Source organism: Lipotes vexillifer, unplaced genomic scaffold, assembly GCF_000442215.2.
Source record: "Lipotes vexillifer unplaced genomic scaffold, Lipotes_vexillifer_v1.1 scaffold402, whole genome shotgun sequence".
NCBI lineage: Eukaryota > Metazoa > Chordata > Mammalia > Artiodactyla > Lipotidae > Lipotes > Lipotes vexillifer.
This window is the reverse complement of record NW_006798409.1, coordinates 852,870-869,102: the sequence shown is the minus strand read 5'-3', so window position 1 is coordinate 869,102 and position 16,233 is coordinate 852,870. Positions and strand designations below refer to the sequence as shown.

The 16,233-nt window shown below is 42.1% G+C and overlaps 1 protein-coding gene across 1 annotated transcript in view; it reads right to left on the bottom strand.

Moving 5' to 3' along the window:
* The window catches only part of BRWD1 (bromodomain and WD repeat domain containing 1), a 118,911-nt gene that overhangs the window by 101,932 nt on the left and 746 nt on the right, over positions 1–16,233 (bottom strand). Inside the window, exon 2 of the mRNA XM_007470504.1 lies at positions 16,100–16,159. Within this exon, the coding sequence (XP_007470566.1) occupies positions 16,100–16,159 (60 nt within the window). The remainder of the gene's footprint in view (positions 1–16,099; positions 16,160–16,233) is intronic.

Sequence of the window (16,233 nt, the reverse complement as noted above, 5' to 3'; positions counted from 1 at the left end):
CCCACCTCCCAGAGAAATGGAAATAAAAACAAAAATAAACAAATGGGACCTAATGAAACTTAAAAGCTTTTGCACAGCAAAGGAAAACATAAACAAGACGAAAAGACAACCCTCAGAATGGTAGAAAATATTTGCAAGTGAAGCAACTGACAAAGGATTAACCTCCAAAATTTACAAGCAGCTCATGCAGTTCAATATCAAGAAAACAAACAACCCAATTCAAAAATGGACAGAAGACCTAAATAGACATTTCTCCAAAGATATACAGATTGCCAACAAACACATGAAAGGATGCTCAACACCATTAATCGTTAGAAAAATGCAAATCAAAACTACAATGAGGTAACACCTCACACCAGTCAAAATGGCCATCATCACGAAATCTACAAACAGTAAATGCTGGAGAGAGTGTGGAGAAAAGGGAACCCTCTTGAACTGTTGGTGGGAATGTAAAATGATACAGCCACTATGGATAACAGTATGGAGTTTCCTTAAAAAACTAAAAATAGGACTTCCCTGGTGGCGCAGTGGTTAAGAGTCCGCCTGCCGATGCAGGGGACACGGGTTCATGCCCCGGTCCAGGAAGAACCCACGTGCCACGGAGCAGCTGCGCCCATGAGCCATGGCCGCTGAGCCTGCGCGTCCGGAGCCTGTGCTCCACAACAGGAGAGGCCACAACAGTGAGAGGCCTGCGTACCGCAAAAAAAAAAAAAACTAAAAATAGAACCACCATGTGACCCAGCAATCCCACTACTGGGCATATACCCTAAGAAAACCATAATTCAAAAACAGTCATGTAGCACAATGTTCATCACAGCTCTATTTACAATAGCCAGGACATGGAAGCAACCTAAGTGTCCATCAACAGATGAATGGATAAAGAAGATGTGGCACATATATACAATGGAATATTACTCAGCCATAAAAAGAAACGAAATTGAGTTATTTGTAGTGAGGTGGATGGACCTAGAGTCTGTCATACAGAGTGCAGTCAGAAAGAGAAAAACAAATACCGTATGCTAACACATATATAGAGAATCTAAAAAAAAAAATTGTTCTGAAGAATGTGGGGGCAGGACAGGAACAAAGATGCAGACACAGAGAATGGACTTGAGGACACGGGGAAGGGGAAGGGTAAGCTGGAACGAAGTGAGAGAGTGGCATGGACATATATACACTACCAAATGTAAAACAGATAGCTAGTGGGAAACAGCCACACAGCACAGGGAGATCAGCTCGGTGCTTTGTGACCACCTAGAGGAGTGGAATAGGGAGGGTGGGAGGGACATGCAATGGGGAGGGGATATGGGGATATATGTATATGTATAGCTGATTCACTTTGTTATAAAGCAGAAACTAACACATCATTTTAAAGCAATTACACTCCAATAATGACGTTAAAAAAAACAGTTCAATCATAAAAATAGTACAGAACATCACAAGAACAGAAAAAGTCCATAGAGTAAAGTCAGAAAGAACTTAGAAAATGATAATGACTGCATTCTCTGCAGAGAAAGAAGATGACTCAGATGTTACCTGCAAACTGACTGACAATCTGGAAAAGGCTAGATCCATATATCATACCAACCAAATGCTAAAATAAACTCTACATAAAAACATTTAAAAAGAAATTATGGGCTTCCCTGATGGTGCAGCAGTTAAGAATACGCCTGCCAATGCAGGGGACACAGGTTCAAGCCCTGGTCCGGAAAGATCCCACATGCCGTGGAGCAACTAAGCTCGTGCACCACAACTACTGAGCCTGTGCTCTAGAGCCCATGAGCCACAACTACTGAGTCTGCGAGCCACTAGTACTGAGCCTGTGAGCTACAACTACTGAAGCCTATGAGCCTAGAGCCCATGCTCCGCAACAAGAGAAGCCACCACAATGAGAAGCCCATGCACTGCAACGAACAGTAGCCCCCGCTCACCACAACTAGAGAAAGCCCGCGTGCAGCGACAAAGACCCAACATAGCCAAAGATAAATAAATAAAATAAATAAATTTATTTAAAATAAAACGATAAAAATTTTAAAAAAGAAATTATAAATGGCCTAGGAAAAATATAAATGAGCAAATACATAATATTGCCTTTATAATTTTCTAGTACAGAAAGTATGCTTTAAGAACCACCATAAAAGCAAAATAAAGATTAAGACACGTAAAAAGTTAAAAATCTTAAACCTCTAAAAATATAACCTCCAAAGAAAACTAAAAAGCAACCTGCAAATTGGAAAAAGGAATTCAGAATATGTGACAGACTAAAGAATAACCTAACATATGGAGAATTCTTGCAAAACAATAAGACAGCAGGAGAAAAGCAGGTAAAAGATATAAAAAGGCAGTTCAGAAAAGATGAATTATCAACCGCCAATAAAAGTGCTTTCTCAAAAAAATAGTCCTGGTGCTTCCCTGGTGACGCAGTGGTTAAGAATCCACCTGCCAATGCAGGGGGCATGGGTTTGATCTCTAGTCTGGGAAGATCCCACATGCCACGGAGCAGGTAAGCCCATGCACCACAACTACTGAGCCCACGAGCCACAACTACTGAAGCCCACACACTCTAGGGCCCACGTGCCACAACTACTGAAGCCCACGAGGCTAGAGCCCATGCTCCGTGACAAGAGAACCACTGCAATGAGAAGCCTGCACACCACAACCAAGAGTAGCCCCCACTTGCCACAATGAGAGAAAGCCCGCGCGCAGCAACAAAGACCCAATGCAGCCAAAAAAAAAAGTGAGAATTTATTTTAAAAAGATGTGTTATAAAAAAAAAAACTCTGAGGCCTATCTATTTAAAAAACAAAGAGTATGTACTATAACACTTTTGAATTCCTATACGCAGTTTTCTTCACAGGGAGCTTACCTACTCCATGACTACATTTCCCAGTGATTCACTATTGTGTAAGTACACATTTGTTCAGAAATCAGTTTTTATTTCTCCCATTTCTTGTTTTATCAAGATTTTGTTGTTGTTGTTCAGTGTGTAGTAAAACACCATCATTTGAATATACATAATTCAAAAAACATGCCATTTCCCCATTTCCATATAACAAAGGAAAGATAATAAACAATCACTGAAAAATTCTATTTTGTAGGTTCCTAATGAAATGGAGTTAAGGAGCTTTAAAAAACAAAACAAGGGATGTATAACTTCCGTGTATCTCGTGACCATTCGGCGCTAAACACTGCCCTAACTGCCCTACAAATGGAGTACACTTCTTAAAGAAATGTTAAGAAATCAAAGATCAGACAAAACACTATTTAATAACCAAACTGTTAATGACTGGTTCTCAGTAAAAAAATACACTAGGCATTACACATTAATTATTTCGATAAATACTGAGAGCCTACTATGTGCCAAGAAATATAATTAGTTGTACCTACAAATAACTACAGGTGGTTGTATGTCCCACATAAATTAAAAAAAAAAAAATTATGTTTGGCTGCGTTGGGTCTTCGTTGCTGCGTGCCGGCTTTCTCTAATTGGGCAGAGCGGGGGCTACTCTACGTTGCGCTGTGTGGGCTTCTCATTGCAGTGGCTTCTCATTACAGAGCATGGGCTCTAGGCACGGGGGGCTCAGCAGTTGTGCCTCGCGGGCTCCAGAGCGCAGGCTCAGTAGTTGTGGCGCACGGGCTTAGTTGCTCCGCAACATACAGGATCTTCCCGGACGAGGGCTCAAACCTGGGTCCCCTGCATTGGCAGGTGGATTCTTAACCACTGCGCCACCAGGAAACTCCTGTCCCACATAATTTTTAAAAGTCAAAAGTAACCATTTATCTATTCCAACTATTTCAAAGGAGATAATGCAAGAAAAACCATTGCTCTAACCTTAAAAATGAGAACAAGCTGGATTATCTACCCCCTTCACAGCACTAAGGAAACAAATCTAAATTAACTGTACCCCAGAAACTGATGAGCCCTTCTGTGAACAGAAAAAACTCACAGCTGCTTTCATCCACAGCAGACAGGCAGGAAGAACTGACACAGACATAAGGAAAAAGGAAAAATCTGTCAAACTTTTAAACAGCCACCTGTGGGCTGACGACTGATTAGAACACTAAGGAGCCTCCTCAGAGTGAGCTGCACCCATGCCAATTCCATTCCACAGGCCTCCACCAACTGCACAGGGCCAAAAACTGGATGCAGAGCAGCTGGCTAGGGATAGGACAACAAGGTAGAACTGGAGAGCAAAGAGAACTCTTCATGAACCAAAATGAAGGCAACTGGACTATAAAATAGCGCAAGATCTTACAAATTTGGAAAGCTGGCAACTCAGCTATAAAGTATAGACCTCTCAAAAATTTCACTGGTGGAACCTCCCTGGTGGTCCAGTGGTAAAGAATCCACCTTACAACGCAGGGGACACAGGTTCGATCCCTGGTTAGGAAACTAAGATCCCACATGCCGCAGGGCAATTAAGCCCACACCCCACAACTACTGAACTCACGCGCCTCAACTAGAGAGCCCGCACACCACAACTACAGAGCCCACGTGCCACAACTAGAGAAGAGAAAACCCGCATGCCACAGCTAGAGAAGCCCGTGCAACTCAAAGAAAGATCCCACGTGCCTCAACGAATATCCCGCATGCCATCAACCAAGATCCAATGCAGCCAAAAGTAAATATAATTAATTAATTAATTTTTACAAAAAGAATCTCACTGGTGCCCAAATTCCAAACTCTGCTGCAAGAGTCTCAAGCCCACCCTCAAAACACGTGAAGCCAATTATGAAGTGAATGCAACTAAAGCTGCACCAAAGGCCAGAGATGATCAGCTACAAATCAGATTGACCCAACCCCACAAACTAACAGCTATGAGAGAGGAAAAAAAGCACATCCTTTACTGAGACTAACTACACTACTCTTTTAATGCAAAAAGGCCCAGTATACTTCAAAAGATGATGAGACAGGGCTTCCCTAGTGGCGCAGTGGTTGACAGTCCACCTGCCGATGCAGGGGACATGGGTTCGTGCCCCAGTCCGGGAGGATCCCACATGCCGCGGAGCAGCTGCGCCCCTGAGCCATGGCCGCTGAGCCTGCGCATCCGGAGCCTGTGCTCTGCAACAGGAGAGGCCACAACAGTGAAAGGCCCGCGTACCGCAAAAAAAAAAAAAAAAATGATGAGACATACAACAAAGCAAAATATGAGACCCAGGGTCAAGAGAGGGAGTGGCGAAAAGCAGCAGACCCAGAGATGGCCCAGATGTCGGAAAATGCTCAGTCATTATCTCTTCGAAATACTTATTCTGCCCTATCCTTCTATGCTTTCCATACGGGACTTTAATTATACAGTGAACTACTTGATATACTACAGATTCAAGAAGCTCAGAGAACCCCAAGCAAAGTAAGAGCCAAGAAATCTACCTGGGCACATGTGGTAGGCAGCTTCTGACATGGACCCCAACATTCCCACCTTCTGGTACTCAGACCCGTGAAATCCCCTCCCCTTGAGTAAGCTATTTCTAACCAACAGAACACACTAACATTGAGTAACACATCCATTATTAGGTTACAAAAGACTGTGACTTCTGTCTTGCCTGCAGACTATTTGCCTTCTCTGCCTTCATCTTTCGATGAGGCACGCTGTGATGTTGGAGAGATAAATGTGGCAAGGAGCTGAGAGCAGCCAAGAGCCAACTAGGAACTGAGGCTCTCAGTCTAACAATCCACTCCAGGAACTGAAGCCAGCCAAAAACGATGTGAACTTGGAAGCAGATCCTTCCACAGTCAAGCTTTCAGTTGAAACCCCAGCTCTGGCCAACACTTTGATTGCAGCCTTGAGAGAGACTGAGACAGAGGACTCAGCTCAGCTGTGCCTGGACTCCTGACTTAAACAGAGACAATAATAAATCTGCGAGACTTCCCTGGCAGTCCAGTGGTTAAGACTCTGTGCTTACAATGCAGGGGGCACGGGTTCGATCCCTGGTAGGGGAACTAAGATCTCACATGCTGTGTGGCACAGCCAAGTAAAAATAATTACTTAATTAATCTGTGTTGTTTTAAGTCACTAAGTTTAGGATAATTTTTTATGTAGTGATAGATAACGACTACAGTATATCATAGTAAAACTTCTGAAAATTAAAGACAAAATGAAAATCTTAAAAAGCAGCCAGGGCTTCCCTGGTGGCGCAGTGCTTGAGAGTCTGCCTGCCGTTGCAGGAGACGCGGGTTCGTGCCCCGTTTCGGGAAGATCCCACATGCAGCGGAGCGGCTGGGCCCGTGAGCCATGGCCGCTGAGCCTGCGCGTCCGGAGCCTGTGCTCCGCAAATGGGAGAGGCCACAACAGTGAGAGGCCCGCATAACGCAAGAAAAAAAAAAAAAAAAAGCAGCCAGAGGAAAAAACATTATCTTGAAAGAAGCAACAGTAAGACTGCTGGCTTTACACTATTAATGTGCTGAAAGAAAAAAACACCAGAACCAACCAACCAACCAGAATTTCACAGCTTAAAAACAAAAAAAATCTGGCTTCCCTGGTGGCAGAGTGGTTAAGAATCCGCCTGCCAATGCAGGAGATACCGGTTCGAGCCCTGGCCCGGGAGGATCCCACATGCCATGGAGCAACTAAGCCCATGCACCACAACTACTGAGCCTGCACTCTAGAGCCCGCAAACCACAATGACTGAGCCCACGTGCCATGACTACTGAAGCCTGCATGCCTAGAGCCCGTGCTCCACAACAAGAGAAGCCACCACAATGAGAAGTCCGCACACTGCAAGGAAGAGTAGCCCCTGCTCGCCGCAACTAGAGAAAGCCAATGCACAACAACGAAGAGCCCACACAGCCAAAAAAAACAAACAAATTAATTAATTAATTTAAAAAAAAAATCTGGGCTTCTGTGGTGGCGCAGTGGTTAAGAATCTGCCTGCCAATGCAGGGGACACAGGTTCGAGCCCTGGTCCAGGAGGATCCCACATGCCGCAGAGCAACTAAGCCTGTGCACCACAACTACTGAGCCTGCGCACAACTACTGAAGCCCATGCACCTAGAGCCCATGCTCTGCAATGAGAAGCCACCACAATGAGAAGCCTGCACACCACAACCAAGAGTAGCCCCCACTCGCCACAACTAGAGAAAGCCAGCGCGCAGCAACAAAGACCCAACACAGCCAAAAATAAATGAAAAGAATTTTTAAAAAATATTTTTTAATAATAATGAGTAAAAATTATTAAAAAATTTAAAAAAATACTTTAAAAATAAAGTCAAGGGACTTCCCTGATAGTCCAGTGGTAAACAACCTACCTTCCAATGCAGGGGAGGCGGGTTCAATCCCTGGTCAGGGAACTAAGATCCCACACGCTGCAAGGCAACTAAGCCCACGCGCCACAACTACTGAGCTCATACACCTCAATGAGAGAGGCCGAATGCCGCAAACTACAGAGCCCACGTGCCCTGGAGCCCATCAGCCACAACTAGAGAGAGAAAACCCACACGCCACAACTACAAAGAAGCCTGAGCACCGCAACAAAGAGACCGCACGCCACAATGAAAGATCTCACGTGCCGCCAACTAAGACCAGACACAGCCAAAAATTAAGAAAATAAATAAATCAAAAAAATAAATATTTTTTAAAAATAAAGTCAAAACAAAGAAGTTTTCAAACCAAAAAAAAAAAAGAAAGAAAGAAAAAAGAAAACTGAAGTCACTGCCAACAAACTTTCATTAAAAGAAACACCAGGGCTTCCCTGGTGGCGCAGTGTGGTTGAGAGTCCGCCTGCCGATGCAGGGGACAAGGGTTCGTGCCCCAGTCCGGGAAGATCCCACATGCCGTGGAGCAGCTGGGCCCGTGAGACTGCACGTCCAGAGCCTGTGCTCCGCAGTGGGAGAGGCCACAGCAGTGAGAGGCCCGCGTACCGAAAAAAAAATAATAATAATAAATAAAACAGAAGATTTACATTTAAAAAAAAAAAATACCAAAATAAGTTGTGGAGACTGAAGAAAAACTAATCACATATAAGAGGCATGGAAAGACAAGAAGGAATTAAAAATATCAGGAAAGATATACAGGTGGATAAGCAAATGAAAACTGACTTTAAAACAACTACAGGGACTTCCCTGGTGGTCCAGTGGTTAAGACTCCGCACTCCCAATGCAGGGTATGCGGGTATGATTCCTGGTTGGGGAATTAAGATCCTGCATGCTGTGCAGTGTGGCCAAAAAAAATAAAATAAAATAACTACAATAACATCGGGAAAAATTTATAACATATGTAAAGTAAAATATGCTAATAGCCCAAAGGACAAGAGGGTGACAACTAATAGTTTTAACTCCATTTATATGAGAAGTGGTTAAAGTACCTAAAGTAAATGGCAATGCATATTATAATCTCTAGGGTAACCACTAAAACAATAAAAAGATATATTATGGAAAAGCAATAAAAAAAATAAATAGAATAACAGCTGGTTAATCCAAAAGAAAGTAAGAGAGGGAAAATAAATGGGACATATATAAAACAGATACTTGGTAGGTCTAACACAATCATGTTTAAGTAATTATATTAAATACAAATGGTTTAAACACTCCAACTAAAAGACCGAATAAAACTACATGCTGTTTCAGGAGACACACTTTAAAAATGAGACCCCAGGAATACCAAAAGTAAAAGGATAAAAAAAAACATACTACACCATCACTAACCAAAAGAAAGCTGGGCTGGCTAAAACAACACGAGGCAATGTTAGACTTTAAGGCAAAAAGTATGAAGAGAGAGTATTTCCTAATTTTTAAAAAAAGGGTCAGGGCTTCCCTGGTGGCGCAGCAGTTAAGAATCCGCCTACCAGTGAAGGGGACATGGGTTCGAGCCCTGGTCCAGGAAGATCCCACATGCCGCGGAGCAACTAAGCCCGTGCATCACAACTACTGAGCCTGCGCTCTAGAGCCCGCGAGCCATAACTACTGAAGCCCGCGTGCCTAGAGCCTGTGCTCCACAACAAGAGAAGCCACCGCAATGAGAAGAGTAGCCCCCACTCACACCGCAACGAAGAGTAGCCCCCACTCACCACAGAGAACACCCGTGTGCAGCAACAAAGACCCAACGCATCCAAAAATAAATAAAAATAATATAAATAAATTTTAAAATAAATAAATTTTATAATAATAAAATAAAATAAGGGTCAAATTCTGGAAAAGGTGAAACTATGGAGATAGCAAAAACATCAGTGGGAAGGAGGAAGGGAGGAAGGGAGGGATATTTAGGCAGAGCACAAAGGATTTTTAGGCCTGTAAAATTACTCTATGATACTATATTGGTGGACACATGTCATTGTACATTTGTCCAAACCCAGACTGTACAATACCAAGAGCACTGATTGCAAATGTAAGAGAACACTAACATAAACTATAGACTTTGGATGAGCATGATATGTCAAAATAGTCATCAACTGCAATAAATGTACCACTCTGGTGGGAGATGTTGATAATGAGGGAGACTATGCATTTACGGGAGCAGGAGTATATGGGAAATCTCTGTATCTTCCACTCAATTCTGCTATGAACCCAAAACTGCTCTAAAAAATTAAGTCCATTTGAAAGAAGGAGGGGGATCAACTCAACAGGAAGATAAGTTTGGAATTTGTATGTACCTAATAACATAGCTTCAAAGTAAAGAACTAAGGGGGAAAAAAGAGAGAGATAGATAACTCCACATAGGGAGGACATTTTTTAAAATCTGTAAGGACTTAGACAATTTGAAAGGAAAAACGTCACATGACTTTTGTCCTTTAGAGCAGCGGTCCCCAACCTTTGTTGCACCAGGGACGAGTTTCGTGGAAGACAATTTTTCCACAGACCATGGCGTGGGGGTGGGGTTGGTGGGAGGATGGTTCAAGCATAATGCAAGTGATGGGGAGCAAGGGGGAGCGGCAGATGAAGCTTCTCTCGCTTGCCTGCCACTCACCTCCTGCTGTGCGGCCCAGTTCCTAACTGGCCTCGGACAGGTACCAGTCTGCAGCACAGGAATTAGAGACTCCTGCTTTAGAGGAAAATAACTGTTATGATTAGATGAGCCTATGAAAAGAAAGTAACTAATAACTATTTTCTTTTAAAGTAGCATAGTCAAGGGACTTCCCTAGTGGTCCAGTGGTTAAGAATCCGCCTTCCAATGCAGAGGATGCGTGTTCCATCCTTGGTTGGGGAACAAAGATCCCACAAGCCACGGGGCAACTAAGGCCGTGCGAACTGCTGAGCCTGTGCGCCACAACTAGAGAGTTTGTGCGCCACAACTAAGACCCGACACAGCCAAAAAATTAAGTATATAAATAAATAAATAAAAAAGTAGCAGAGTCAAGGCTAAGTGACTCAGAGAGCGACACCACTACCGTTATTCAGCACTAAGGTATAGAGACTGCCGTTCCCCTTCCTACTCTGTGGTCATCCAATAAGGGTGAATACCAGGTATCATTCATACAAGTGTTAGAGCTCATAGAGACTATATTTTGTTATTTCATAAGACCCTACAAATATAAATTAGGTGAAGGGGAAGTCTAACAATATTATGACTCACTGTCCTATCAGCACTGTTACTAATAAACACTGCAAAATCATTTATTTCCATATAAGGTTCACAACAACACTTTGATACAATTATTATTACCCTTGTCTTGCAGATCGAGGAACTGAGGTAGAGAGTAAATAATCTGCCTTAGAACTTCTAGTAAGTAATGCTAAAAAGTCGGGATTACAGCCTAGCCACCTGGCACCAAAACCCAAATTTCTGATTTAATACTGCTCTATTGCTAGACTGTAACTTATCATCACACTACCATGATCATTAAGTGTTCCCAAGTGTTGTCAATGAAATGCCTGTAGAATGACAGATCTCTATAGTCAAGTACAAAGAAAATGCAGAATCCCTACAGAGAGGAAAGAAATAAGCTGCACTCAGGATGAAGGATCTTTAGAATCCCACAATGAAAATAAAACAGTAACGTGACTAACTGCAATACAGGTGGGGAATACAGAGTTTTATTTATTTATTTATTTTTGGCTGTGCAGTACAGCATACGGGATTTTAGTTCCCCAACCAGGGATCGACCCCATGCCCCCTGCAGTGGAAGAGGGAATTCTTAACCACTGGACCGCCAGGGAAGTCCCAGGAGTTTTTTTGTTTTAAATGGGTAAATAAGTAGCCTTGCTATTTTAAAAAAAGGCTCAATTTGAGACTACAGTGGAGTCTATGTGGCAGTGCACCCAAAATTCAAGTCCTGAGTCATAATCTTCAATCATAACCTGAGTCCTTAATCCAGTAGGGAGCTCAAGATGGTAATACCATGGTTACCAATACCATGATAATACCTTGGTTTGGACAGTGAATTCATAAACCGAGGAAGGTTGACAAATAAGTAGAGATGAAGAAAAGAAGTATGGATACACTTGTGCAAGTTATAGTTATTCTGATATAGTAACAAGTTTTGTAATAACTGAACTATTTTTAATGTTTCTAAGAGTAAAAAAGAATAATTTGCTACAATAAATTTAAAATACATTTACGGGACTCCCTGGTGGTCCAGTGGTTAAGAATCCACCTTCCAATGCAGGGGACATGGGTTCAATCCCTGATGGGGCAACTAAGCCCACACACCACAACTACTGGGCCCGCAAGCTCTGGAGCCTGCACACCACAATGAGAGATCCCGTATGCTGCAACTAAGACCCGATGCAGCCAAATAAATAAATAAATAAATATTTTTAAAATAAAAATAAATAAAATAGGACTTCCCGGGTGGCACAATGGTTAAGAATCCACCTGCCAATGCAGGGGACACGGGTTCGAACCCTGGTCCGGGAATATCCCACATGCCATGGAGCGACTAAGACCATGCGCCACAACTAGTGAGCCCAGATGCCACAACTACTGAAGCCCACACGCCTAGAGCCCGTGCTCTGCAACAAGGGAAGCCACCACAATGAGAAGCACTCATACCACAAAGAAGAGTAGCCCCTGCTCGCCATAACTAGAGAAAGCCCGCACACAGCAACAAAGACCCAAGGCAACCAAAAATAAATAAATTAAAATGAATTTATAATAAATAAATAAAATAAAATAAAATAAAAATATACTGGGAATTCCCTGGTGGTCCAGTAGTTAGGACTCTGCACTTCCATTGCAGGGGGACAGGTGCGATCCCTGGTTGGGAAACTAAGATCCCGCGTGCTGCATGGAGCAGGCAAAAATATAAATAAATAAATAAAAATAAATAAAATATACTTACAACAGTTAAATTCTCAGAAAGATTATGCTTAGATCATGTGTTTGCCATCTTAAGACATCTATAGATTAAAATCATCATCTATTTGTATATATAGTGTGGAAACCCCAAGTAAATTTAATTAACAATATTAAGTTGGTGTTAAATATTTTAAGATTAAATTCTTGTGACAAATTAAACACTAATCAAAATGTAAAAACAAATATACTTGTTTCTATATGTTACTAGACTTCTAAAATTTGTAAATGAACGTAGAAGTTTAAAAACTATGACCACTTACAATTCTAATAAACCAGATACTGATTTTAATACAAATAACTCTGAAGGCTTTTCCTCACACAAAAGGCATTACTCAAACATTATTTTTAAAAATATATATATATCAAGGGACTTCCCTGGTGGTACAGTGGTTAAGAATCTGCCTGACAATGCAAGAGACACGAGCCCTGGTCTGGGAAGATCCCACATGCTGCGGAGCAACTAAGCCCGTGTGCCACCACTACTGAGTCTGCGCTCTTGAGCCCGTGAGCCACAACTACTGAGCCTGCGTGTTGCAACTACTGAAGCCCACGCGCCTGGAGCCCGTGCTCCGCACCAAGAGAAGCCACTGCAATGCTCGCCACAGCCAGAGAAAGCCCACGCACAGCAACAAAGACTGGACGCAGCCAAAAATAAATATATGACGACTTAATGACGATAAATCCCCTAATGATAGGCTACACTATACGAATCTTCTGAATTTTTTTTTCTGGTTAAGAGACTGCCTACAAAAATTGATCTATCATGTTACTCAATCACAAAGTATATCAAATCACTCTCCCCTTTTTAAATACACCCCTCCTTTTACAAACCTAGTCTTTCCCAATTCCCATGCCCAGTTCTATACTTCTATTTCACTCTTCCCCTTTCTTCACCACCTATAAATCATAAAAATTCCAACTAAATTCACAGGCCCAACTGCTAATGCAGGGTTAGGTATTGAGAGATAACTAGTCTCAATTCTCCTGAGAAGTATCAAAAACATTCTTCCTTCCAAAGTACCGGCTGGAATAACAGCATGGTCACAAGTCTAAGATAAACTGTAGCTCTGTAAACAGTGATATGGGAATCACCTGAAAGGCTTTAAAAAATAGCGATGTCCAGCCCCACCACAAAGATTCTTATTTAACTGGTCTAGGGCACAGCCAGGATATCCAGATTTAATAAAGCTCCCAGGTGGTTCTGATCCAAGAATACGAACTACTGAGAAAAAGGAATAAATTAAACAAAGGAACAAAGGAACAAACAAAACAAAATTAAACAAAGTAAAGAAACAAACAACATTATAAGAAACAATCAGACAAAACCAATATGTGAAACATTCTACAGAATAACTGTAAATCAACAGCACGGGGAAAAAAACTACGCAAGATAAAAAGATTTAATTTCGGCCCAATGCATGGAACTTGTCTGAAGCCCAATTCAAGCCAAATATAAAAAAATAAATAAGTATAGCAAATTGGGGGACTTCCCCAGGGGTCCAATGGTTACGCCTCCGTGCTTCCACTGCAGGGGGCGCAGGTTCAATTCCTGGTCAGGGAAGTTCCACATGCCACAGGGTGAGGCCAAAAGAAAAAAAAATTGCTAATGAATTTGTTTATGATATATGCAGATTCATTACATTATTCTCATTTGTGTATATTTGAACACTTCTTAAAATATTTTTTTTTAAAAAAAGGAGACTTTGTTGGAGAACTAGAAGCTACTCATACCCTTGACAAAAGAATAATTCTCTATACAGGAAACTCATCCTCTACCATTTAGTGCTGGGAGAGGAGGAGGCAGGAAGGTAAAGGAGGAAGAGGATACCCATCAGACAAATCATCCAATGAGAAGACATATGTCGCAGCCACGTCATAGGGACATATCACAAAGAGAGATTCTGAATAATTTAAAGCAGAATTTTAAGTTTTAAGCAATTCTACCAGCAAAAGCCAAAAAATCTATTTTTAAAGAAACTTTTCCAGTAGTTATAGCATTACGCTTATTTCAAAATGTAAGCAATTTTCTCTTCAGCAGCATGACTGCACCGCCATGTCAATGATGCTTTTCTGGGGAGGGAGGTGGGAGAGGGTTGGATTGGGAGTTTGGAATTAGCAGTGCAAACTGGTATATATAGAATGAATAAACAACAAGGTCCTACTGTACAGCACAGTAACTACAGTCAATATCCTATGATAAACCATGATGCAAAATATGAAATAGAATGTATATATGTGTATAACTGAGTCACTTTGCTGTACAGCAATAATTAACACATTGTAATTCAACTATACTTCAATAAAAAATAAATTTAAAAAATATTAATGCTTTTCTGCTTCACTGACAACACTGTTTTCACCTAACAACAGGAGTAAAACAATAAAACGGAGCACTCCTTTAAACATTTCCTTAAGTCTCAAAATGTCAAACTCAAGAAAACATAAAAACTGCCATGATACAGAACCTTTAGAGCTCACTTGCTTGAAAATATTCACTTTTAAGTGTTTACTTCAAAAAACTCTAGGAAGGCAAATATTAAAACTGACAATTGAAATAGAATCTTTTGTTACATTCAACCAACTTTAACTGTTAACACTGAAGTGTTCAGTATCTATGAAAACAGAAACAGACTCACAGACAGAGAACAGACTTGTGGTTGCCACGGGGGAGGGGGAGTGGTGGAGGGAAGGACTGGGAGCTTGGGGTCAGCAGATGCCAACTACTATATAGAGGATGGACACACAACAAGGTACTACTGTAGAGCACAGGGAACTAGATTCAATATCCTGTGACAAACCATAATGGAAAGAAATGTGAAAAAGAATGTATATATAACTGAAACACTTTGCTGTACAGCAGAAATTACCTCAACACTGTAAATCAACTATACTTCAATTAAGTTTTTAAAAAAATAGTTAACTGTTCACATACAGATAACAAATCCCATTTCTGTTCTTTTGTATAATTCAACAATGGTGATCATATTCTACCAACTTCTGCTTGCAGGTATTAGAACTGTGGTAAAAAATCATTCAGGAACTCTTTTTTTTTCCCCCAGTTGTTTTGTGCATACAAGATGCTGAATATGACCTGGCAACTAAAGAAATCCTTTGTCCTAATATACAAATTGGAAAAATATTTTCCTGAAAAATGTTTTATTTCACTAAGGACAAAATGAGTGAATCAAACCAAATCATATACTGTGAGAGCAACTAAAAAAGACGACAAAATACAATGGAAAGAGAACTGTAATCTATGTTAAATGGTGCTCCAGAAAGAGAAACTGCGTATTTAGAGCCTATATTAAGTTACATAGACCAAACAGCAACGTAAAAATTCATCACATTAACTTTCCTAAGGCATTCAACAGGTGTAGCACAGTTTACAGCGGCACAGTCTCACAGCAGCCAAGATTTTTTATTACTCTGCTGGGGGAAAAAAGAGGAACATTTCTCCACCTTTCAGACAACGATGCTTCTACTCCTAGGAACAAGTGGTTGGAGAAGATGGGCGGGGCAAAAGGAGGAAGACCAATCACAGGTCGAGTTACAAGTCGGGTTCAGGAGAAACACGGATGAGAGCAGCTCGCTGAATGGCTGGCGCGCCCCCGGCTCGCACCAGAAGCACCGCACCTGGGGACCCCACCCCGCCACCTCGCCCCCCGGAGCCGTTTCCTACCCAAACAAACCCGGCCACCCCAAAGCAAAATACTACCTACAGGGGGGAGTTCCGTCGTCCCGGTGACGCCCGGGCCGCCCTCCCGCCCCCTCCGAGCGCCGCTCGGTCACTTCGCCCCTCCAGCAGGAGCCCAGAAAAGGGGGCGGGGGTCGGGCGCTCGGAAACACCGGGATGGAAATGTCAAAACTCTCACCAATTCCTCGTAGCTCCTGTTGTGCTCGTTGCCCTCCCAATCCAACCTCTTCGGCAGCAACTGCAAAGACCCGAGACGCACACGAGTGACCACCGCGCGGGGCCGGGCGGGGGGCGGGGAGCGGTGGGGTGGGG